Consider the following 25,227-nt stretch of genomic DNA (forward strand, 5'->3'; position numbering starts at 1 on the left):
TCTAAAAAGGATTAAATAGCTTAAATTATAACTCTGCATAAAGTAGCACATGCCACCAATACACGGAGACAAATAATTTCAAGCTAAGATTTAGTTTCAGTTCAAGAGGATGTTTGAGAGTATGGTAGTGATTTTTTTTAAAATATTTTTTATTTAGAAATGCATTAAAATATTATATTTTTTTATTTTTTAAAAATTATTTTTGACATCAGCACATCAAAACGAAATAAAAATATTAAAAAAATAAAATTAAATAAAAACAATAAATTCTCATAATAAAACATAATTTGGACGCACGTTAGTCAACAGTGTCTAGAATTAATGGGAAGATCTCAAATCCAAAATAAAATCTTCATGTGGATAGGAAGATGCTACCTCATTAAGATTTAGCTCACACTAGCACAAGCTTTTTCGTTTCTTTTCTTAACGTTGATGGCTAGCTCAGGTTTGGGGCTAGCTGGCGATGAACTCACGTGCTAGAAGAAACCCTTCATGTGCTTCAGCCTGCTTGATATTATTATAATAGTTATCTTTAAAAATATTTTTTATACTAAAATAATATATTTTTTTATTTCTCACCTATTTAAAAATAAAAAATAATAATATACAATGTCCCATTACCACCATAAGGTTTTTTTTTTTATTCACGTGAGGTGTCCGGATCAGCTTGCGCGCACCACGACTATTCCTCACGGTCCACTGGACATCCTGCAAACCCAGGGACAGGTTACGCATCGCGGGGGTGACAAACATGCACATAGAGAATCGAACCCGGAACATGAACGAAACAAGTCACACAATTGATCATAGCAGCTAGGCACTCCAGTGCCACCATAAGCTTTTTGATAATTTGTTGTGTAGCCCTCTTTTTCCTCTGGCCATTAGGCACCGTCTCCTGGTCATATTCCATGCATTAGTCACTTTGCCTCGTCACACAAGCATCCTTGAAATTAAAGCAACGTTCTGTCCGACGTGTAGGGCTCGTGCCCATGTCTTTGTTAGGTTGTCTTCTTCAATGACTTTTTTTTTTTTAATTAATTTCTTGTTTAATATTTCAGATTCAATTACCTAGGCAGTACTAGCCTTTCCTGCTTGCCCGTTTTGAAAAAATATGCCATAATAATAATTATTAAGAAAATCATTAGAGGCGGCCTGTGATTTAATTGTTAATTGTCAAACAACCAGTACTATGATGACTCGTGGGCTTGAAAATGAATGCCTTTTATTTGATGGAAGGCGATAGGGAGCTGGAAAGGGGAGGTCGTGATATTATTCCCATTGTTCTTTTAGGGTTCTTGTTTAGTGGAAATCCGACGAGGCAACTGGCAGAAAAATTCCTGAAGTTGCTGGCTTGGACGTGTTTTCAACGTTAGAAATTGATTGAGGTTGAAAACTTGCAACTTTTTTTTTTCATGATAATATGTGTTTTTTTAATCAGTTTATATAATTTATATCAAAGAAGATTAATAAATAACCCTAAATATTGATTTCAAAATTAAAACCCAAAATTTCTATCTAAACTAATGGATGTAATTCGATCGGCCATGAGTGATAGTTTCATTCTTCATCGCTGAAATAAATAGAAGAAAAAATAAAATTTCTTTCTTCATCTTATAAAAAATAATAAAAAATTAATTATGACATGTTCACTAAAAAATTTTCTTTTATAACAAGTTATTTATTAAAAAAAAAAATAAACTTAACATAAAAATAAAAAAAAATTAATAATAACATGGTCTCGGGCATCTACCATTATACTCATAATGATAGGCCATATTATTATTATTCATAATGGAAAGAAGTATTTCTCTATTTATATAACATATGGTAGAATTTGTACATATATATTCTTAATTTTTAGGGACATGTAAAAAATCATAATAAATTTCATTGTTAACTCTTTAATAATTAATAAATATTATAATTTAAAAAAGAAAATATAAATGCTTATTGTTCATTATTAATTTATTTTTTATATTTTATTTAATTTTAAAAGTAAGAATTAAGATTTAAAGCGAGAGGTTCTATTTACTTTATTTATGAAATGTAGGATTTATCTCTCCATGCATACTTTAATGGATATGCTCTTTTCGGTCAAATCAAGACAGCAAATAGATGGTTTCAGCTGGATTCTTGAAAATCTCGTGTCTTTTGCCATCATAAAAAAATCAAATATACGTTCTTCCCCACCTCCATCCTCCCGTCAAGAATGGGAAAAATTGCTTCTATCTTAAGCAAACAAATTTATTTTTATTTTTATTATTATTTTGGGGATTAATTTTTCTCTCTATGATGCTGCAAATTGATAAAAGTACTTTTTTTAATATAATATAGGACACCTGGATCAGATAGTAAGTACATTCTCCTGGGAAACATAAGACTTTAAGTAGAAAATGTATTTTTAATGGACATGTTTAAGTTAAATATATTAAAACTATTAAAAATATATTAATTTAAAAAATTTTCAAGTTAAATATATTTTTGAAATACACGCTAATGCAGTTATGATGAAAATATAAGGCAAACACAGTGTGAAATAAGTTTTATAAAATTCAAATTTGTTCTTTTACTAAAAATTAAAAAATTTTATATGTTTTGGATCGTTTTGATGCGCTGATGTCAAAAATAATTTTTTTAAAAAATAAAAAAATATTATTTTGATGTATTTCAGCACAACAAACACTTTACAAAACAATCACAATCACACTTTTAAACATACATTTCTTTAATTTATTGAATTTAATTTTCTAATAGGTGAGTTTGAGATCTTCAAATATTGCATATTGTCATATCCATCAAGTATTATTTAAGTGTATTTATTAAAATTTATTCGTTATTAAATTATGTTAAAAATAAAAATCAATAATATTAATTAAATACATTAAATAAGTGTTATTTTATATGACAACATATTTAAGGGTTTGCAATAAATTAAATTAAAAAAAAAAGCAATAATTAAGTAGAAGTATTAAATCACTAGGAACAACTGCACTAAAAGCATTCAGACCCTATAAAGCTACATCTGAAAAAAGAAATATTTAATTATTTTTAATACTATAACAATTAGTTAATTAGTTTTGCTAAACTAGATAAAGAAACTGTTTTGCACCCTATTTTAAAAAAAATAATTTTTTTTTTTAAATTTAATATGATTTATATTTTTTGAATCATTTTAATATGTTGATATCAAAAATAATTTTTAAAAATAAAAAAAAATATTTATATATTTTCAATATAAAAAATTATTTAAAAAATAACCATTAATACAATGCTACTCTAAATTTTAATTAACTCTGGATAGTGGATACGATGTGAACCCTTACCAATCAGTGGGGAAAAAAAACAAGTCATCCAAGTTGGCAAAATTATTAGCTCCATATTTTATATATCAAAAGAAAAAAATAAATTAGAATTTAATCAACTCCCACGTGTCAACCATCCATGAAGTTAGCTTTCGGTGTGCCAACAGGAGCTTTTCACAATGTCAGAAGGCAATATATCAGGTGACAGTGAGTCAAGCAAAGGAAGACCACACCCCTCCTACTCCTAGACCACAACGTTGCTACACTCATCAACACTGACTACTCACCGGAATCTGACGTGTCTCACCTGGAAAAGCTTACGCCATCATGGATGTTGACTTCTGGACCTCTAGAGTTCTCTCTTCCAAGAACTTATCTGCTGTCCAAGCTGCTAGTCGCAATTCTGGTACTTGATTAACTAGCTTCTTCTACTATTACTTACTTTTGTTATACACTTGTATTGTTAGAACAAATGCTTTCCACTCTTTGTTGTTTTTTTTCTTTAATCTTTGAAGTAAGCCGCTTTTTCGAGAGATTTATAATCTGGGTTGAGTTAATTTCTGTCTAGTTGGTGCTGTGTCTGAGTGGTTGTTTTTCTTCTTGAACATTGACTTCTAAATTGAGCCCGTGCTTTTCTCTTTCCTGATGAGTGTTCTCTGTTTTGATTATCTTTTCATTTCAGGAGAAGGGTTTAGAAAATTAGAGGTTTATTTTCTTAATTTTTTGTTTTTTTGAGGACATATATTACTTGAATTATACTAATTGCTAAGAAGTGTTAAGCAAGAAGTCTCTCTCTAAATATATGACACAGACTAAGTGGTGTGTAGTTGGTGAAGAACTAGATGTTTTTTGGTCATAGCCTAGCTATTTTAGATAGAGATTTTTAATAAGATATTATTGGATGCTCTATGTTTGTGATAAGTACCGAGGAAATTTAGTAAAAGGATGTAACTTAGGAAAGTAGACAAGGAGCTCACATAAGATTTTAGTGGGCAGCTTTGAATATCAAGGGAGAAGATGAAAATTACATTGATGGGAATCAGTAATCAAATTGGCCAACCAAATATGACAAACTACACTGAGGATAGAGAAGATCTTGTAAAGAGTGGAATCCAGGTGATGAAGTGCTAAATGCAATTGATTTGGATGTGTCAAAGCTTCAAAAGGCTTACGATGAACTCATGGCAATGAGAATTCAGTTATCAAAGACAAAAGGTTTGAAACTATCAAAGGAAAGGTGGGATCTTTCAAGAACAAAAGCGAACCTTTTGCCAAGTCATTTGGCTTTTCAACATTAAAAGATGAGGAAAGTAAGAAGAGACCTGTGGCAAATACCCCGCATTTTCACAGTGAGTGTGGATACGGGGATGAATGTGTTGGTGAGGAATTAAATGGTTTTGATAATTGCAAGAGACTGGGTTTTGTAATCGATGGAGCTCTTAGTTAGTTCTGAAAAGCACTGGTTTTGGAGTAGGTGTGGCAGATGCTGGTAGAAGGACTGATAGTTCAATGAATTGGTTGATAAGTTGTTTCTTTTAAGGAAGATGTGAATTTTCTTCAGGCATTCAATGCCTTGAAAAGCTTCTTCTCAAACACGAGTTGGATATTGCTTAAGTAGCTGGTTGTTTGATATCGGAAGATTAGAGAAAATAGTTCTAATTGCAGTTTAAAGTATAGTAGTTAAATTCTTAAATGATGTCTGGACTCTTAGAAATTGGCTTGGATAGAATGAATCATTGTTTATGCACAGACAAACATACATATTTGAGGTTACGCTGCTATTGTTCATATGATGATCTGTGTTTGATGATCTGATGGTTTGTATTAAGCCATTATTCTTTATCATTTTCTCTGTTTTTCTTCATCCCTGATCTATTGTTTTTAATCACTGAATCAGTAGTTTGTTTTACTGACTCTCGGCTATTTCACTTGCTTTTATAAGAAGGCGCACTGTTTTATGTCTGCACTGGTCTGTGATTTTCCAAGTTTGTTGACCATGTCATTTGTATAACAGTACACTCACTGACTTCGCGCTTTGTTATGCATCAACAGACAATCATTTGGCAATGGATGATTCAGATGGAGATGACAATTCGAGAGCTTACTTTCCATGCCCCTTCTGCTATGTGGAGATTGAAGTTCATCTGTTCTGTGGCCATCTGCTGGACGAACACTGCTTTGATTTAAAAAATGCAGTATGTGATTGTCTTTGATTGATACTAATATATATTATGTGTATGTTTGACCTGCATCCATCTACCTCCCTCGTGTTGTTCATCTTGTAAATTAGAACCATCATTATAATTGGACATCTGGAAGTGCTGCATGTGATATTTATTATTATTCAGTTGAAATTTTGAATTCGATGGCTTCGTCTGTTTCAGGTCTGTCCTCTTTGTGCAGCAAATCTAGGGAAAGATGCGATTGGACATTTCATAGTGCAGCATGCAAGTTCGTTGAAGGTATTGTTCACCCGTTTTGGACCTTCACGTGAAAAAGTACAGGTCAACTAAGCTTTAGTCAGTTGGGTTGGCTACATATCTCCTGGCCAAACTAATGTGTCTTCGTAGCATAAATCAAATAATATATTAAGCACTTTTTTATGCTTTGAATTCACCTGAAAACATATATCTTTGTCCTTCGCAGCACAGAAGAAAACATAAAAAATCTGGCCTTTGGACCGGTAGTTCAGCTATGCTTGGCAAGGATCTGAGCTCATTTCTTGGATCTTCAACCAATAGTAGGACTAACACACATGAGTCCGCTCCCGATCCACTCCTTTCACCATTTTTGGGCAATCTTTCCCGTTCAGACCCTAGACAAGGCCAGCATGATGAACCTTTCAACATAAGTGCCTCTAATTCACAAAGGTATAGTCCTTTCATGGCATCATAATGTTTTTTTTTTCTTTTTTAATTTGTGCCTTCAACGTTGGGTAAATTTTATTTTGAAGAGAACCACAGTCTAAAACCTGAAACTTTAAGCAGCCAATTACCAATGTCTCTTAAACCAAGATTTGTAGTTTCCATGACTAGCCATTATGGATCGCATTGAAATGAAGGTGCCTCTAATACCTGCCTACGGATAAATGAATGTCTGAGAAGGCCAGGCCATGGGAAATCACTATTTTCATTTCTTTTTGCAGCTCTGGGATGTCTTCACTTGATAGAGGAAGTCAGGTGGACTCTGAAGAGCAGAGACAGAAATCAACATTTGTACAACAGTTGATTGCATCAACGATCTTCTAGAGCTTTTCTACCAGTGATGCTGTATCAAGGGACACAAGTTCTTAGTGCTGGTGCATGATCTTAGGGTGCCGCGTAGTTTCCACATGATAAGTGCTAGAAAGTCTACGATCAAGTGCATAGTGCATATATTTTGAGTGTATATAGGCAGCCTCTTTAGAAGCTGCATGCATTCTGTCATGGCCAATTACAGAGAACTCTTCTAGTCTTAATACTAAGCTAATTCTTCCCTTTATAGTACAAGAATACGAGTTTAAGTAGTTAATAATAGTGTTTACTTCTGAGGCGCAAAAATTTATTTAGTTGCCTTCTGACTTTCCTGGATTTTATTTCTCTAGTCGGGATCAAGACATAAAACACCATTTATTGGACTAATTTAAACAGCATATTAATTTATTTATTTTTGAAAAAAACTTAAAGTGTTCGTTTTTTCATTATGTATCAAGACACAATTCAATGCTCTTCTCAAACCAAATCAACAAACTTCTTGTTGGGGTAATATGATTTATTGGTTATTATTATATTGATTAGATAAATAAGTTTTTTTTTTTCAACACAATAAAATTATTAAATTACTTTTAAAAGCAAAAACCTATTAAATTAGCTTCTAGGGGCTTTTTAATTTATTTTTAAGCATAGTAAAGTTATTGAATTACTCTTAAAATAAATAAACACTATTAGGCTAGCGTCCAAGGATTTTTTAGTATTTTCCGTCTGGTTTTATATATATATGTGTGTGTGTGTGTGTGTGTTTTTTTATTGATAAAGGGATAGTTTGATATTTTAATAAATATAAAATAAATATTTTTTTAAAATAGCTGACATGTATGAAACACTTCACCATTTAGACGGTGTTAGAATCATCTCGATGATCCTGGGCTACGTGTGTATCAAATAAACATCCGGTTTGATATTAATCCCACCCAGAGTGAGAGGATGATACGACTATTTTTCATAGCAAATGGATTCGCCATAGTGTATAGAGCTTTGCTCCAACCCCTCTTTCATTATAGGAGCTAAAAATATATATATAGAGGATATTTTCTCCAATTTTGCTTTAATAAAAATTTTAAAAAATATTAGCCTCTAAAACAAATTTGGGATTTCTCAGATTCTAATACGATTAGTATGGGTATATTATTTTACAAAAAACGCATATAATGGATATTTCTCCGATCTTTCTTTGCATCCTAAGATCGAACTCTGTTTGGAAATGTGGTGTGAATTATATTTTTTAGAAATTTAATTTTTTTTGTTAAAAATTAATTTTTTATGTGTTTTGGATAATTTTGATGCGCTGATCTTAAAAATAATTTTTTAAAATTAAAAAAAATATTATTTTAATGCATTTTAATATAAAAAATACTTTAAAAAATAATCACAACCAGATTTTCAAACGAAACCGGAATGGCACAGAGAATGTTGGGGACGAGACTGTAAAGACAACGCTGAAAACAAGACTGATTTGTGCTTGGTGTATTAGGAGAAAACATAAATTTTTATTCGTCTATATTTAGTTATAGGGGACAAATCGAAATAAAATGCAAAAAATATTTGTTTTGCACTTATATTTCTCTATTGTGCATGTTATATTTGGTATGTGGTTTAAGTAATTATTTTTTTCTAATTTCTTTTGAACATTTTTAAAGGGTTATATTTCTTCCACGAGATGAGAAAGAGTTGTAATTTAAAATAAAATAAATACACATTAATCTATTGATTTTAAAACTAAACCATGTTATTGATGGGAATACATTAAGTGTTGGAACACTTTCAATAGTTTATAAGATTGTTAATGAACTAATTTCTCCAAAATATAAAACATGTATATGAATCAATATGTAAACGAAAAAAATCAACTTACATCGATAGAAAATAGACTTGAAGAAATAGATTAAGGCAATGATCAATTCTAAGGATAATCATTTTCGGTTTGATTTTTATAAAAAAAATAATCAAACTGAATTTTTTTTTGAAAAAAAAACTGAAACCGGTTCAAACCGACCAGTTTCGGTTCGGTTCGGTTTTTTTTTAAAAAAACCGGTTCCAACTGGTTTGGCTTGGTTTTTCGGTTTGGCTTGGTTTTTTCCGGTTTGGCTCGGTTTTTATCCGGTTTTGTTTTTTCGGTTTCAGGCTTATAAAACAAAACCGAACCGGTTGGTTTTTTCAAAATTTTAATCAGTTTAATAGGTTTTTTTTTTACAGTTCGGTTTTTTCAGTTATTTTTTTTTCCAGTTTTTCAATTTAATTAGTTTTTCAGTTTTTTTGCTTTTCTCTAATCAATCCTCTAGCTTTAAAACAATTTATTGTCTGCTCTCTAGTGTTAACAATATGATTGCAATATTATTTTCTAGTTCTTGATAGCACAATCAAGAATAAATAACGAGTCAAAATTTATATGTTATTTTCTGTAAGAATTTTAACTAAAGGAATGTAAAAGAGAGTTTCAGAAAGACTAGAAGTTTTTTCCATTATCAAAACCCTGTCAGAATTGACACTCTCTGTTTTTAACATTAGTTTTTAAAATCAAAAGACACATTCTTTTGAAAAGAACACAACTCTAATTTAAATAAAGTTTTAACATCCATAATTTTTCATTCACACCCTAACAATAAAAAAAGTGAAATCATTAAAAATAACTTATATTGTGGTGAAACAAAGGATGTCGAGTCGAGGAATGTGGATTTGAAATGCAAGATTTAAAAACTTTCAAATCAAAATGTGTGTTTATAAGCAATTTAAAAATGAGTTTTGAGATTATATTTAAATTTAAAACACCGTTTGTTTCATAAAAAATAGTTTTTTAAAAATTATTTTTTAAAATTTTTTATATTTTTATTTTAATAAAAAAATTAGTCAAATGAAAACACTTTCTAATCAAAGAAAAATTTGCTCCAATTTCATTTTTTAGAAGTTGAAAAAATTTAAAAATATTATATTATTTGCTGATTATATCAAATCTGATCCTCAATCTTTTGATTATTATATATTTTATTTTGATTTTTTTAATTTTGTCTCTTAAAATTTGATTTAATTTGATTTTTATATCAACTTTAATCATCATTCTTTTTATTATTATTTTTCTCTTATTATTTTTTAATTGAATTTGTTTTCTATCAGATTCGATTCCTATTATTGTTTTGCTTTATGAAGTTGATTTTTTTTATTTTATTATTTTTTAAAAGTTTTTTATTTGTCAAATTTAATTGTCAAATTTGATTCTCATTCTTTTTATTATTTATTTTATTTGAAATAATTTATGAAATTAAAGTTTTTTTTTTCATTTCATCATCTTTAAACTTTTTAATCTATTAGATTTGATGCTCATTCTTTTAATTGCCATTTGTTTTATTTGAAATAACTTATGAATTGATTTTTATTTTTATTTTCATTCTCCTTTAAATTTTTCATCTATCAATTTTGATATTTATTCCTTTATTAAACTTAAAAAAACATTAATAAATAGTTTTTCACTTATTTTTATAGCATAATCAAATACTGAAAAATATTTTTTCAATTTATTTTTTATGATAATATCAAATATCAGAAAATAATTTTTTAAAAAAAAAATTTAGTTTTTTTTTTTAAATATTTTTAAGTAAATAAACGGGCATAAAAGATTATGCAAGTGTTTAAAATTGTTTCACGGTGAAAAATGAAAATAAAATTGAGAATTTCCATGTTGTCGTTCGGATAAAGGCGGACAACACGATTTGTAGGAATCCAACCAGCTCAAGGTTGAATGGCCTGTCACGTGCAAGGATGAGGCGCTGTCCACGTCTTATGTTTTTCATATCTAGGCCTAGACAGACCTAGCCACCTAGGTCTCCACGTCCGGTTTGATCCTTTTCTTTTTCATACTTGGTGGAATTAGGGTTTATGCTTTGTCGTTTTTTATTATTCTTTTTGTTTGATGAAATTTTTGTGCTTTCGTTTTCTTTTAATTAGTATACATTATATACATTTAGGGTCTTATTTGAGAGTTTATATTAAGAAAATATTTTTATTTTTGCAAAAAATAATTTTTAATATTTGTATGTCAAATATTAATTATTGCTTGCACCACAAAAATGATAAAATTCAATTACTGAAAATCATGTAAACATAAAAGAAATAATAATAAAATAGTTTTTCAGCCCCTAACACAGATGGGCTGGAGACAGAGCCCAGTTCGAACCAATTTCCATTGGACGGACCAAGCCCATTTATTAACGTAAATGAACAGAAGAGTTTGGCTGCGAAGATAAAACCCTAGCTGCTCCGTGAACTGAAGTCGAGCCATCTTCTCGCCGCATAGAAGGGAAACAGCAGCAGCAGTCATGGGTAAACGCCTAGATCTTGATCATCTCTTTGAGATGTTGTTTAATGTTTTTGTTCATCTTATCCCTTCTTAACATTGGGTCTGACTTGCAGGTAAAGTGCATGGTTCTCTAGCTCGTGCTGGTAAGGTGAGAGGCCAAACTCCCAAAGTGGCAAAGCAGGACAAGAAAAAGAAGCCCCGTGGCCGTGCCCACAAGAGGATGCAATACAACCGCCGTTTCGTCACAGCAGGTAATCTCTCTTTCCCATTTATTCATTTAACTGCAGGTTCTTGTTCCGGTAGCAGAACCAAGAAATAATGAATTTATTATAATTGCAGTTGTGGGATTTGGCAAGAAGAGAGGGCCCAACTCCTCTGAGAAGTAAAGCTTGAGAGAATGAGAAGATGAAGAAACATTTATTGGCTTTTAGATGAAGAAACATTGCTGTTTTTCCTTTCTAATTATGACAATGTTACTACAGCTTGCTTTTAGTTGTTGATATTAACTGTCAGACTATGTGGAGCATCTGCCCTTTTTGTTAATTATAGATGAGTTGATCTTCTTTTCATTAAAAATGTTGCTTCAGAATTTTATTGTGGGGTTTGCTTAGTTTGTTGTCGTGATGTAGTGTTTGTTTGTTTTCTGTTCATGAAAAATGATTTATAATTAAGAATAAATGATGATGGTCTGCTTGCTTAGTGTGGGAAAGCAATGGATTTTGATTGAAATAATGTGGAAATAGGCAATCTTTGCGCATTTTGATTATCTTTTGCACTTTATAGAATGCAATGGGTTATTTGAATAGGTAGACTTGGAGAGAAATGGTGAGATTATGAGAAGATGCCTAAATGAGGGATCGTCCCTATTCTCTTGTGGTTCTAGTTTTCTTCTGTATGTTGTCGTATTTCTTATCAGCTCTATTTTGTGCATCCCATTGAATCTTGTTGAGAAAAATGAATGTGATTGATGGTTCTTGCTACTGGAAGTACTGTATCCAAAGCTTTTGGTTCTGTTTTTTCGCCCTGCATACCCATTATTCTTTTCAGAAAATGGCCATCGCCCAGAATCCTTGAAAGAATATTACCGATAAGCTTGAAGGCATGCCATTACATTTCCTGACGAAAGGGTTTATTAGGGAGAGAATCTTTATTCTTCTTTTTTCACATAAGCATGGACCTGCCTTGAATCTTGATATTAGTTAGCTGATGCCTTGAGTTGTGTAAGAAATCGAGGCATAATCAGTTGTATCAGTTATTTCACTCCTTTTTTTCCCATAGCGTCAGTACATTACCTTAGGAAGCCAAAGGCAAGATAGTTCTTGGGAAAATGTCTCTGGAGTGGTTGATGGATATGCTATAAAATCTTCATTGCATGTATCATGGTTATATCTAATGGCCAGTTAGAATCAAACTTCTAGTCTTAACACTAAACACCGGATAATATACTAAACACACGAGGCACATCAACTTTATATTCGTTATATTCTCTGCTTCAAACGCTATTGATTCGATACGGAGTTAAGCTAGCTGTAAAAGCATCTCCATTAGCAAAAGCCATTTAGAAGAAGAGCTAAATTGTTGATATAGTTTTAGTAATATTAATACTTTTGGTTTCATTAAGAAAAGTTGTGGAGATGAAAGAAAAAATATTTAAATAATTTATTTGAATGCTTTTGATTTATTTGATATGTTGGAATAGCTTTTTTTTTTTCACAGAAAGTAATTTAAGCCTTTTATTTTGCTATCCTTTTGAACTGCAAAATCAGGGAAGAAAAGCTAAAAAACTAGTTTTTCTTTTCGTTCTTTCGGCTCCTCATATGGCCCTCTCAAGATGTCCTAAGAGGAGATATCGGGCACGGTGCAGCCAGAAAGCATAAAGGTAGACCAAATTCAGATCCACCATATTATAGATGCAATGATATCAATGCTTCCTTTCCAGATTTGTTGGGTGTAAAGTAAAATGCAAGCAAAATGGTGCTTCCGGGTATCAAGATCTCAGCGTGTTGCAACACGTTTCAAAGTTAACTGAGGAATGCCTAAATTTGTTTTTTAATCTGGAACTCAAGGTAGCTGGAAGCCTATAGCTCAAATCTGGAAGCCTATAGCTCAAATCTGGAAGCCTATATCATTTTCCTGAAGATTGCTAACATAGAAGAGTCACCTGCCAGAAAGAATCACTTGACAACTCTGTTCTGATCAGCTGAATAGAAGTATCTTGGACATGAGAAATGCCACGATAAAAAAGAAACAATCTTCTAGATTTTTTAGTGTTGCACCCCAAACTTTATTCATTAAAAAAGATAAAACACAAAAGAACCAACAAATAAATTAAGGCACAAATGGCAAAACAGTGCTTCAATCCACACCCTTCATAGCATTAAATAGCTTAACGAGTTTGATGAGAAAAAGCGAACGCCATCACCCCAACAACAAATTTGTGAACCAGCAAGACTTCAGCGTAATTCAATCAACTGGAACATATGTACAAGTATATAAAACCGTGGAGTTGGGGTGAAGTGAGAATTTTTACAAAAATACATGACTTGCTAGACCTTGCCTCCTCCCTGCAGCTCAATTAAGAGATTAATGTAAGATATTGTGCTGCGAGTCTGTTTCGTGTGCACATGTGGAATTGATCACCACCTATATTTTCATGCTGTGATTCTGCTCTATCGTCTCTCATGACTCGATATCACAGGCATTGCCTTTCAAGGCATGTCAAGCAGCAGGTCTTCTGTAATAAAGATCTGAGCACTCAGTGATGTTTTGATCCATTCGACTGGTAGAAAACCTTTTAGAGTATGCTTAATTACCAACTCACCATCCATTGTCAAGCTGAAGATGTACAATGGAATGCACTTCAAATTCTATAGGGTAGCCCGTATCTCTAACAAAGCACGCACTGAATCACGGCATTTCATGAACAGGTATTTTCAGTTTACATATATTTAAAACATCCAGACGAATTTCTGGAGACACTTCATTCAGAAGGTCTAATATGGCTACTTTGTGCTTCCTCTTTAGTTCCTCTAGCTCTTGTTGCTGCATTACCAGAAGTTTATCAAGTTTCTCAGCAATGATCTTGACAGATGTGCTGTTTCTATTAGCATATTGCAAATCATCAGATCTGTTACTTCCATGTTTTGCACTGTCATCATCATCGGACATGCTCTCAGCCTCCAACTGTCCATTTGACCGAGCAGCATTTGGACAACTTAGAGATGGCTCGTGACAATACAAGTTTGAACGTCCAAGCTTGCTTGGAGAGTTTCCATCAACGTCCTTGGGTGAGTCAGACCAATACTTACGACCTGAAGGCAATCTTTCCAATACAAGACTGCCAGGAGAGGGAATGGATTCATTTGACAAAGGTGAACTGTCATCCTTAGTTTCAAAAGGAGGTTCTGAGTCCTCTGCAACTAAATTTTCTGGTGAAACATTGTGGGAAGCCCAACCAGGAATATGGGACCGAATTTCTGAATCAATCATAGCAGCAATTGTTGAAACATCTTGATCAGTCAGATCCAACTCCTCCACCATTTCGCTAGCAACTGCAATTGCTGTATCTACCTCAACATCAAATGGGAAGTGGATATTGCGGATATGACCTGGAAGCATGAAGACAACATTCAGTTAGAATCATTTGTGGATGCTGATAGACAGGACCTCTAATGTGTGTGAGTGTGTGTGTGTGTCGCGAGAGAGAGAGAGAGAGAGAACCTGTGGAATCAGCTATCCTGAGTTTCAAAAATATTGTATTAATGTCTTTCCTCTGACCTTGCACAGTGAAATCTCTGCTTGGTTCAGCAGAAGAATCCTTGGCAATTTCATTAACATCAATCTGATCAGAACTACCACCTGCACTTCGAGCAAGGTGTCAGAGCCAAAAACACCAATGATGTGGTTGTCTTACAAACAAGTGAGGGGAAAATTTGCAAGGAATCATGTTCCTCTAATTTGGTTGATAATGTGGGAGAAAAAAAAGAAAAAAAGTTGAGGGAAGCTTTGTTCTAGTTATGAATTGTGTGTTTTCTGCCAAATTGTTGAGGATTTAAGCACTTAAATATTTTTCTCATTGTTTTTCATAGATAAACAAAAAGAAAAGGATTCTATTACTTTTTCTCTCATTTTTCCTATCCATGATTTTTTTTTACCAAACAGTGTAAAAGCATTTGAACACCAAAGAATTTGGAAGCTATTTGAGTTTACCTGAAGAATGGGCTTTAGGTCGTAAAGAGTGACCAACACTTTCATTTTCCTCATCTGATTGAAGAAAGGGATCCATCAAAAGTTCCTTTGCTGGCAATCGATCAGAGACCTTTGCAATACATTTTTCTATAAATGCTTTCACAGCAGGATCTTTCACCTTCGCTAATGATGCTGGTTTAATTCCCTTTCAAGAAAAAGAAAAACCACGATAACAACTTAGAAACATAAAGTAAAACACAAAGAAAAATATCATAATATGCTGGGAGCCACTAGCTGTGCATGAATTGGGATGTTAGCAGGGTGGCTGGACAAGCTTAGATTCAGAAAAGACTTAGCAAGGAGAGGTGACATTAATCAATGCATGGAGGCCTAAAAGCCCCAGTGTCTGATCTAATCTGATAACAAAAGCACGGGAACATAACAAGAGGATTAGCTACCCTTTCTCCATTCATCAAAACCCTATGTAGCAGAAATCGTTCTAATGTCATTGAAAACTAGGTTGCTGTTATTAGAGGTATGCTCTGCAGAAAAGTATGCAAGCTTCTACTCTACAAATTCCAACAGTCCTACTGAAGACATCTGAGGTAATGTCAGCATATGTTAAGGAGGAACACAACATATGCATGACAACACCATATTCAAGTATATTGGAGTTCAATGATATCTACGATAATATGTCATGTAGTAACTATAGAAATGAAAAGCTATCACGTCCTAGAAAGATGAACATCATGTAAGTGCCCCATTCTTTCACCAATATCTGAATTGATGCTCATATCATAAACTATCATGAGAACAATAAAGTCTCTTGAGAAGACTCCACAAGATTAATACAGGGTTTTCACTTTACAACATACATATAAAATCAAGATTGAACAAAATCTGATGTCCAATGAATCATGTAGCCAGGACTGGAAGGAGAAAGAGAAGAGAGATTAAACCAGGTTACAGTGACAACTTTCTGCAAGAATAAAGAAAATCAATTTCCAATAGAGTCTGACAAACTGAACTACCAGGACTGCACAGCGTTTAAAAGTTAAAGATGCAGCAACATATTAAACAACAAAGGCAGAACTGCATTAAAATTTGTCTTTTTTCTTTTGTTCTTTTGAATGGTGTTGAAAATAGTCTACTCAACGACATAAGACAAATAGCAAGAATATAAAAGTAGTTTGTTCAATAAATTTAAATTTGGGCAAGGATTCCAAATCCCTTACTGATGTCACTTTCTTATATATTTGAGCAGCATTGGTGCATTCCACATATGGATATTCAACAGTCACCAACTCTAGCAAGCACATGCCAAAGGCATAAATGTCAACAAGCTCATTATACTCCTCCTCATAAAGCTCTGGTGCCATAAACTCTGGTGTACCTAATTCCGCACTAACAATTTTGTTATCATTGCCAACAGATAACAAAAACCTCCTGAACACCTTCCATGTCAAAAAAGAAAATAAAAATAAAAAACATGAAAATCACAAGAAAGTAGTCCTCACCAATAACACTATGAGCTGACCGAGCTTGCTGAAGAATGGCAGCCAAACCCAAGTCACCAATTTTCACTTCACCTTGGTTTCCATTAACAAAGATGTTGTCACATTTTAAATCTCTGTGGATAACTGGTGGATCATGACTATGAAGATACAAAAGTCCCTCTAAGATCTGCCTAGACCATTTCTTCAATGCTCTTAGACCTACATGCTTATGCTTCTGCCGATACCTACAACGCAAGTAAATGAGCTCCTCAAGTCAACCAAGAGCACAATCAAACTAAGATCCAAAAACAAGAAATTTTTAATTAGTAGAATTCATAGACTTACTGCCGCAATGTCCCAGAAGTGAAAATCTCAGTGATGAAGTTGATATTCTCATTTTTGGTATCGATCCACGAATTGTAAAACTTGATAATGTTTTTATGCTTCAAAGTATTAAGCAAGTGAACTTCAGAATATAAACGCTCCAAATCCACCGAATTACGTAATAGATCTGCCACTTTAACTTGATTCCAAGCTACTTCTATTCCTTCAAATTCATCAAATGCTCTGTATCTAAACCCCCATGATTCAATCAAGGACAAAACCATATAGAATTACACACTCATTAGTCCTTACTTGCATCTCACTCACTCACTCACTCACACACACACAAACACAAAAGAAACAGTATATACAGTAACTTCCATTGTAAAGTGACAAAGTTGTACAAAAAAGAAAAGGATACACTTTCTTGAAAGCACCCCTGCCTAATACCTCTTTATACTGCAAGAAAGACAAAGAAGAAGAAAAATAAAAGAACCCCATTAACAACAAAGCAACTAAGAAAATCACCATAACATTGACCTGAGAAAGAGACAGGGCAACAATATCATATATTTCCAATATGGGCTAATTCAACTTTGATCGACAAAAACAAAAGGCAGAAACTTAAATGGAAAATTTCAAATTACATGAATAAAAAGAAAGGAACACAACACATACCCGACCATAACGACCAGTGGGATCAATCTCTACGAACTCAGCATCAGAATCATCCGGGTCTGTCTCGGACGAGGATTCCTGTGGCATCCTCAGTTTCTCAAAGAAAGAAAGCTTTTTGTTCACAGATGAATCAAAATTAAAAAGAATAGTGTTGTTATTGTTGGAGAAAAGGCAGAAATAGAAAAGGAAGAAGTGGGAAAAAGAACGATAGAGGCTAGAGAGAAGAAAAGCGTTGCAAGAAGCAAGGAAAGTTGAGCTGCTATTGTTCTTAGGAACAAAAAAATTATTTCTTTTATTTCTTTTCTTAGTGAATGAAAAAAAAAAAAAATTCCATCAATGAAGCTTCTGAATTTATGCTGCAAGGTTGATAAAATTATAAATAAAAAAAGGGGTTTCAAAAGGTATGATTTGGGGTTACATGGGAACAGAGGTGGCAGAGACCTCAGATCTTGCCACATAAGATGGGGCACTGCACGTGCTGTTGGATGTTTACACATGTCAAGTCAAGATCTCAATTTTTTCTTCCTTTTCTTTTTCTTTCAGCAGAGAGGCATCTTCAAGAGTTTCTGCGTGTTTTTTTTTTTTTAAAAAAAGGTTTGAGACAAGCTAGTTTACATGCTCATTTAATTTAACAAGTTAATTTTAAAAAAATTTAATTCGATTTTTTTTCTAATTTAAATTTAAAATTTTATTATATATGAGTGACATAGTTGATTTAATTAGTTTAAAAGCAAAGACAACTCACTTGACTGATAAAAACAATTTAAAAATAAAATTAAAATAAAAAAATATTGAAATTGGTAAAAAAAAACCTTTTGATCTGATTCCTTACCTAACTTAAATTTAAAATTAAACCGTGTAAGATTTGTTTTGTTGTAATCTAGTTGATTTGGCCACATCAAATGCAACCTAGAAAATTGTTAGAAAAAATCTAGGGATGAAATTGATTAAAAAAAATAAAATTAAATAAAAAGAGAGTTGAATTGAAAAAAGAAAAAGAAAAGATTCACTATTCATGATTTTTTCCAAAACTTTTAGTTGAATTAGGTAATATCTCTAATTAATCAGTATATTTCGAAATAATAAACGTTTCTCTAAATTTTAAATTCAATATTAGTCAATTACCTACCATTTATGTGAACTTATCCAAATTTTCTTCTTTTTTTTTCATCTTCAAAATAGAAAACAACTTGAATAGTAGTGTTGGACAGAGATATGTTTAAGTTTAGAGAGTGTTTGGAAACGCGATATAAATCGTATTTCTTTAAATTTTATTTTTTTTTGTTTAATATAATTTTTTTTTATGATTTTAGATCGTTTTGATGTGCTGATGTTAAAAATAATTTTTTAAAAATAAAATATTTATTTTGATGTATTCTAAACAAAAAAATTTTGAATTATCATCATTATTATAATCTCAAATACACCTTTAATATACCTGTTTTACACAGTTTTCTAAAAATGAAATAAGGAATCCTCATAATATTATTATTATTATTATGGAGAGTCTTGAGAAGATCAAAATGATAACACTAGGAAAAAGAAAAGGAAAAAGCATTTTCCTTGACTTGAAAGGACTTTCTTTCATTTGGTTTCGAAAGGAATCCTTATAATTTTCATTTTATTTTTGGCGAAGATGCGACGAATTGATTTTTTTTCTAGTTTATATATATATATATATATATATATATATATATATATATAGTAATGGATGGCATATATGTGATCTCTCGTAAGTATAAGTAAATTTAGAAAGTGATGAAGTGTAAAAAATCTAAGTAGTTTTTGAAAAACTCTTAGGTTGGGTAATTAATTAGTTCCAATAATTTTATATATATATTTTTAATTAGAGTGGTTAATAACTTATACTCGGTGTTTAATAAATCAATATAATTTATAATTAATATATGTAAATATCTTTTTTAATAGAGAAAGTGACTCTATGATATTTAAAAAAATATTTTTTTTAAGAGAGAAAACACAATATATATATATATATATATATATGGAAAATCTGAATTAGATATCAAGAGGAGCCTTGCAAGTTGCAACTGAGCAACCATCCAAGTGGGAATATGGAAATTGGGCGGCCGCCATCTCCCATACGGTCTATGTCTACCAACTATTCAAGCGAGTGTAAATGGAAATTGACAGAAATGCTGCAAGATAATTAATTAGAGACTCCGCCGCCTCAATCCACCCTTTACAATTAGTTTATCACTATTTACTAAATAAATTTGATTTTTTCAAGGTTAGACAATTCTTTCAAGGCAACGTTTATTGATTCGGAGAGTGTTGAAATAGAACCGTGAAATGCACATATATTGTAAATGCCTACATAATTTGTGTTTGACTGGTAAAAAGAAGAAGAAGAAGAAGCTATAAAGATCATAAATATGGGATTCACATGGTTTGATTTGAGGTTTAAATTTAAGTGGTAAAAAAAAATGGCATTTTTCTAGGTAATTATACCAATGCTATTGAAAAAAAAAAACTAAAATAGCTATTGAAATTACTGTCGAGCAAGACATACCCTGTTTGTTTTTGCAGTTGAAAAATATTTTTGAAAAAAAAAAAATATTTTTATATCGTTTGGATATATTAATATTAAAAATAAATTTTAAAAAATAAAAAAAATATTATTTAATATGTTTTAAAATTAAAGATACTTTTAAAAAAATCATTATCATAATATTAAACCGGACTGTAATAATGCTCCACTTTGCTTCTTCTTCTTTTTTTTTTGGTTTTTTAATCACTCAATTTTTTTAAAAAAATTTAATTATTTTACATTTAGTTGTTTTGAGGCTGGATTTTATGACCTATATTAAAACTATCATGGTTATAAAACGCAATTCTGTAATTGACCGCTGTTGGATAAATTAATTTAGGTTAATTCAAATTTTTTAACTGAAAACAATATTATTTTAATAAAAAATTTGATTTTTGTTTTACTATCCCAACACGGGCGGGGCATGTCATAAATTGGCTGGTAACGGTTTGCCGGGCCTAACAGGTCTTATAACAATGCTAAAAGTTCCTGTTGCAATTTGACATGATTTTTGTGACATAATAATAATAATAATAATAATAATAAATAATAATAATAATGAAAAATTAACAGATGCCGTCCTTTACAAAGAACCATCCCGGGCAGGAGGTTTCCATTTGGACACCATTTCTATTTGGAAGATGACGAACGAAATAAATTTTTCGGCATTAAAGTTTCTTTTCTGCCTATTTTGTAGTTTAGTGTTCCATTTTTACCCTTCCGTTTAAACGATATTACAATCCTACTCCAGGTTTATCCACCAAAAATCTTATTCCTGTCAGATACCAGGCATTACTCGAGGAAGAATGGGCAGCCATTTTCATATTAAAAAAAAGCTTCAAGCAGCCGTACACGCAAGGGCAAGAAATCGACATCTTCCAGGATTTCCATATCATCAACCAACCAACCAACAGTTGACTGAAAAGAGAGTTCATATGGAGTGATCTGAACGCACCTGACCTCCCTTTTCTTTACAATATATCACCGCAATCTCTCTCTGTAAACTTTAAAGCCAAGAAAAATATGTCATCCAGGCTATGAGTAAGGTCGGCAGATTCAAAATTACACTGATAATTATTTTAATGAAGATCCTTTAAAATATATGTATGAGCATGCTATTTTGAATTGTTCCAACTTAAACCCAGAATATATGAGCATTCCCCTATATTATTGTTCTATCATTGATCTTGTGCTCAGCAAGTCGCGTGTTCAAAATTATATGGTATAATTGAAGGGAATTATGCAGGTGATGCAAGATAAACTGAGAAACAAAATTCTTTGCCACTTTTATCACTAACAACTTATGCAGGTTGCTGAATGCGCGCCACCAGAGGCCTCGTAACTTCCCCATCCCACAATTTCAAAAAAGGTCCTTAAATTAAACCTGATAATAACATGGAAAAGGAGTTGGAAAACAAACAGTCTGCAACTTTTCTTGCTAGGATGATCAAATCCACCACCATCTTTCCTGAGGAATGGATGATTGATCTCCCTCTAGATATAGATCTTGCTAACGTTTCTTAAGTGCATTCATCCTGTCTCTTAAATAGTAAAGCTTGGCCCTCCTCACTTTCTTCCTGTCATCGAGCACCTCTATCTGCTTTATGTTAGGTGAGTACCTGCCATTCATCACCCACTTACTTGGTCACCATACAGAAATGATGAGCACCAGCAATAAAGAATTGATGATAAGTATAACCTGTTTTCTAGAGAGGAAAAAAGAAAAACTCTACAGGAAAACATTCACTTCAATGGGAGCCAAACACGAAAAGTAGACCAAGACAGGAAACATAAATCTGGAATCTCATCAAGGAGATGAGTAGTCAATTAACATGTTAGTTTGTCCGCACTTAGGCTCATTCTATCAAAGCTGATTACACACAGAAATACGAGCAAGATACAAAACATCTGTAGATCTAATGCAAGATAACAAGTGTGTTGTTGTTATTGGTCATCTAGCAGTCAGTTTTTTGGTACTGAATTTAACAAAGAAGAGAAAATCGAAGAGACTAAACTCAGAAATTTTGTTAAGATGTTGATTTTTAAAGATATATATGCAGGCATATGAATTTTTCCTAGCTTGGTAGGATGATGAGAAAATTGAAATGCTTACGAAGGGATAAAAACATTTAACTGGGTGCCCTCTCACAAGCATACAAGGTTCAAGTTGAAACAAATACTCCTATCAACATCTTCAAACACACACAAAAATACCTATACAGATAAATTATATTTAACAGTTGATGGATTGAACTCCATATAGCCCACTTGGGACATTCAAGTTGCAGGTGAGTAGGATGACATATTTTTCAACTCAAGGAATTCAAAAATAAATACAAATCAACAAATAAAAGATTAAGGATTTTTGAAAAACAGAAAAGTAACAGAGCAGGAGGACCTATACGTATCAATATCATCCAGTCAAAGTATATCAGTAAAAGATGCGTCTTCATTCAAATTTCTGGTACATAGATACTTGGCATATCTCTGCCAAGGGACCATAAGTCATATTTTGGCATCAATTACTTGCCATATGTGCCTTGGATACCCAAGGGCACCAAAGAGGGGGGTAACATGACTCATTATTTAAGCATCACAACCAGACAAGTGCCCTTGCCATTTCTATAATTTCAGTAGATAAAGGTAACATAATCTCCTATTTTACCAAGTTCCTGGAACTAGCTAAAACAGAGGTATAAGGATTTAATTCTCTATCCCACAGGGAAATGCTGGCTTCTCATCAATGTTTATGTACACAGTGAGACAACGTATATGCAGTTTAAAATACGAGAAACCTTGTCATGTACATGTGAATTGTTACCGTAAATTCCTTTTCTCCCATGATCAATCTACAATATGGACAAAAAACAGGGAGAAAATGGAGGAGCCTACACTATAACTTCAACACATCTAAGTGAAAGGAATTCATTATGTTTTTTGGGAAAATATGTAGATCTCAATATGACTTCATTGATATTCAAATGCACAATGTGTCTGCAAGGGAAACAGAAGCGGATCAATACAACCAGCAGTTTTTAAGATCCACAAATCACCTCACACCATCAATGATAACAGGGGTTCAAAAATTCATGCATAAAGTCCTTGAAAAGGATAGTGATACAAGCACTTCCTACAAAAAGATTGGCCGTTTCTTTCTTTACTGATTCCTAAACATCTAAATACTAAGTTTTGTCCTCCAAGTCATTGAGTCACAGTTTTTAAGTATAATTTCATGGACTTCACACATATCTTAATTCCAGTATGAGACAGCAAGGGAAAAAAAATACTACCAGGGCACAGCTTGATCATTGAATAGAAAAATATTTCATCACCACTTACAGTGGAAGTAAGGATTCAACTCCAACACCAGCAACCATCCTCCTTAATCTAAAAGTAGTATGTATACCAGCATTCCGTCTAGCTATAACAGTGCCTATAATAGTCGAAACACGCCGCTTATTCTCCGGCACTTCCTGCTCATAGCAAGGTTCAAAATCGAACAGAATTAAAGCATGCCATTCAAGTCCTCCTTCACAATCAACAAAATTAAACAAAAAATAACAACATCCCTAAGCAAAAACATACCACTTTGAGTCGCACAGTATAACCAGGCTTTATATCAGGTATCTCCCTCTGTCCCCTTACTTCCTCCACTGCTTCTTTATTCAAAATCTGCTAAAAAATAATTACTGATCAATACAGCATAAAATAATAATAGAAATTATTGTTAAAAAAAGAAGCTAAATTACCTGCATTATATGCCTGGCTGTTTTATCAAGTCTCTTGAATTTGATGCGAGGAGGAACATCCGCAACAGGAGCGGACGAATCTTCTGAAGAGGCTTCAGCCGGATTTCCCACTGTTGTCATGCTCCTATAGCAAGACAAATTCATCCTACAGCTTCTCCCGTTACCATTCAAGAACGTCGCCGTTTCCGTTTGAGTACCAAATTTTGGCTGCCACATGAATCAATTAAGAAATTAAACTTAAATAACTGATTTAGGTTAAGTAAAAAAGCAAAATTGAATGGAAAAGGAAGGAGAACATACAGAGAAGTAGTGAGATAAGCGAAAAGGCTGAGTCATTGACGCAGGGAATCGATTTGGAGGCGAAGAATTTGAGTTTAAATGGGTTAATCCATGATTTTTACTTTCAGTAACAGCTAAATAAGCTAAAGTGGATTTGAAATGAGAGATGTTTAGATTTTGTCTTCGAAATAAAGTGCCGTAGAGAGATTGCATTGCTTCGAATTAGACCGAGGCTGCTTGGTTGCTGAGAAAAAGAGAGAAAGTAAAAGAAAATGTATACAGTTGATCAACGACGGGGCCGCATCCAAAACCCTGCTTTGCTCCCCCTTCTACTTGATGGGTTTTGAGGTTTATAGACATGGACCAAAATACCCCCTGTGAATGCTATAGCAAATGTCCTGGTGGTGGGGTCGTGGCTGCGGACCTTCTCTTCCGGTTTTCCACTTTATTAATTTTTTTACAAAGCACAAATAGAATTTTTATTTAAAATGACCATAATAATTTTTAGATCCGGTCCGGTTCAAGATTTGAGTTTTGAGTTTTGATCAGGTTACTAGGTTATCTGGGTTAATTTTTTTTAAAAAATTAAAATTACATCATTTTAGTTAAAACACAAAAATCAACGGGTTGCAACTGAGTTTTTGATCGGGTCAACCCGCCGGGTCACACTGGGTTTTCTATTTTTCTATTTTTTCTGAAACTCGGTTTGGTTCTAACCTCGAGTCGGCCCGGTTCCAAGTTGACCTGCCGGCCCAGTCTGGGTTTCAAAACTATGATTAGCGATGTTAAAATAAAAAACTTGGGAAAATAACATGGTTTAATTTTTTTTAATAAAATAGTATAAATTGATACATGTTTAAAAAATTATTAAATGAGTTGACACAAATTATAATAAGAAGCTAGAAAAAAAAATCTTAGAGGCACACTTACGCTATGATAATAACATTATCAATACCTTTAAAAAATATCGACAAAACGAATCCAACTACATCAATGAAGGTCATCAACAACGATTAAAGTGGGTTATACTCGTTGTCCAAAGACCCACTTCGGTCATTTTTATTGATATTTTCTGGTGTTACTGAATTTATCTCATTGATATATTTCTAATT

General features: G+C 32.5%; 4 protein-coding genes across 5 annotated transcripts; 2 read left to right on the forward strand and 2 right to left on the reverse strand.

Moving 5' to 3' along the window:
• The first annotated feature begins 3,462 nt into the window (after positions 1-3,462).
• LOC133678412 (protein DEHYDRATION-INDUCED 19 homolog 5-like) lies at positions 3,463-6,841 on the forward strand. The gene is made up of 5 exons (XM_062100706.1): positions 3,463-3,708; positions 5,355-5,497; positions 5,687-5,764; positions 5,949-6,172; positions 6,448-6,841. Exons 1-5 carry the CDS (start codon positions 3,630-3,632, stop codon positions 6,548-6,550), a joined length of 627 nt encoding a protein of 208 aa, XP_061956690.1. The 5' UTR covers positions 3,463-3,629; the 3' UTR covers positions 6,551-6,841.
• Positions 6,842-10,747: 3,906 nt separating this feature from the next.
• LOC133678413 (small ribosomal subunit protein eS30z/eS30y/eS30x) lies at positions 10,748-11,423 on the forward strand. Its single transcript, XM_062100707.1, has 3 exons — positions 10,748-10,870; positions 10,961-11,098; positions 11,187-11,423. Exons 1-3 carry the CDS (start codon positions 10,867-10,869, stop codon positions 11,231-11,233), a joined length of 189 nt encoding a protein of 62 aa, XP_061956691.1. The 5' UTR covers positions 10,748-10,866; the 3' UTR covers positions 11,234-11,423.
• A 1,764-nt stretch (positions 11,424-13,187) lies between these two features.
• Positions 13,188-17,900, reverse strand: LOC133678411 (probable serine/threonine-protein kinase WNK3). 2 transcript variants are annotated; one of them, XM_062100705.1, is made up of 8 exons: positions 17,537-17,900; positions 17,280-17,317; positions 16,880-17,107; positions 16,556-16,779; positions 16,274-16,422; positions 15,057-15,240; positions 14,568-14,705; positions 13,188-14,455 (listed from the first exon to the last, which is right to left on the reverse strand). In XM_062100705.1, the coding sequence occupies exons 1-8, from the start codon at positions 17,621-17,623 to the stop codon at positions 13,755-13,757; spliced, it is 1,749 nt and encodes a 582-aa protein (XP_061956689.1). In that variant the 5' UTR covers positions 17,624-17,900; the 3' UTR covers positions 13,188-13,754. The 2 variants fall into 2 exon arrangements, with proteins under 2 accessions (XP_061956689.1, XP_061956688.1); XM_062100704.1 differs by having other exon boundaries at positions 16,274-16,431; positions 17,537-17,899.
• A 3,545-nt stretch (positions 17,901-21,445) lies between these two features.
• On the reverse strand, positions 21,446-24,446 carry LOC133678129 (large ribosomal subunit protein bL19cz-like). The gene is made up of 5 exons (XM_062100335.1): positions 24,137-24,446; positions 23,837-24,043; positions 23,673-23,759; positions 23,427-23,560; positions 21,446-21,706 (listed from the first exon to the last, which is right to left on the reverse strand). The coding sequence occupies exons 1-5, from the start codon at positions 24,326-24,328 to the stop codon at positions 21,598-21,600; spliced, it is 729 nt and encodes a 242-aa protein (XP_061956319.1). The 5' UTR covers positions 24,329-24,446; the 3' UTR covers positions 21,446-21,597.
• Positions 24,447-25,227: the final 781 nt, after the last annotated feature.

The sequence above is a fragment of the Populus nigra genome, chromosome 18 (genome assembly GCF_951802175.1).
Source record: "Populus nigra chromosome 18, ddPopNigr1.1, whole genome shotgun sequence".
In the NCBI taxonomy this organism is placed as follows: Eukaryota; Viridiplantae; Streptophyta; class Magnoliopsida; order Malpighiales; family Salicaceae; genus Populus; species Populus nigra.

Excerpts from the sequence above, each read along its gene's own strand:
- LOC133678411 (XM_062100704.1), bottom strand. The coding sequence starts at position 17,623 with ATGCCACAGGAATCCTCGTCCGAGACAGACCCGGATGATTCTGATGCT. Across the intron at positions 16,780-16,879 it reads ACTTCTGGGACATTGCGGCA|GTATCGGCAGAAGCATAAGC; the intron begins GTAAGTCTATGA and ends CTTGCGTTGTAG. Across the intron at positions 14,706-15,056 it reads ACCTAAAGCCCATTCTTCAG|GTGGTAGTTCTGATCAGATT; the intron begins GTAAACTCAAAT and ends CTCGAAGTGCAG.
- LOC133678413 (XM_062100707.1), top strand. Across the intron at positions 11,099-11,186 it reads CCGCCGTTTCGTCACAGCAG|TTGTGGGATTTGGCAAGAAG; the intron begins GTAATCTCTCTT and ends TTATAATTGCAG.
- LOC133678129 (XM_062100335.1), bottom strand. The coding sequence starts at position 24,328 with ATGCAATCTCTCTACGGCACTTTATTTCGAAGACAAAATCTAAACATC. Across the intron at positions 23,760-23,836 it reads CAGCCAGGCATATAATGCAG|ATTTTGAATAAAGAAGCAGT; the intron begins GTAATTTAGCTT and ends ATTTTTTAGCAG. Across the intron at positions 23,561-23,672 it reads ATACTGTGCGACTCAAAGTG|GAAGTGCCGGAGAATAAGCG; the intron begins GTATGTTTTTGC and ends TGCTATGAGCAG.
- LOC133678412 (XM_062100706.1), top strand. The coding sequence starts at position 3,630 with ATGGATGTTGACTTCTGGACCTCTAGAGTTCTCTCTTCCAAGAACTTA. Across the intron at positions 3,709-5,354 it reads AGCTGCTAGTCGCAATTCTG|ACAATCATTTGGCAATGGAT; the intron begins GTACTTGATTAA and ends ATGCATCAACAG. Across the intron at positions 6,173-6,447 it reads AGTGCCTCTAATTCACAAAG|CTCTGGGATGTCTTCACTTG; the intron begins GTATAGTCCTTT and ends TTCTTTTTGCAG.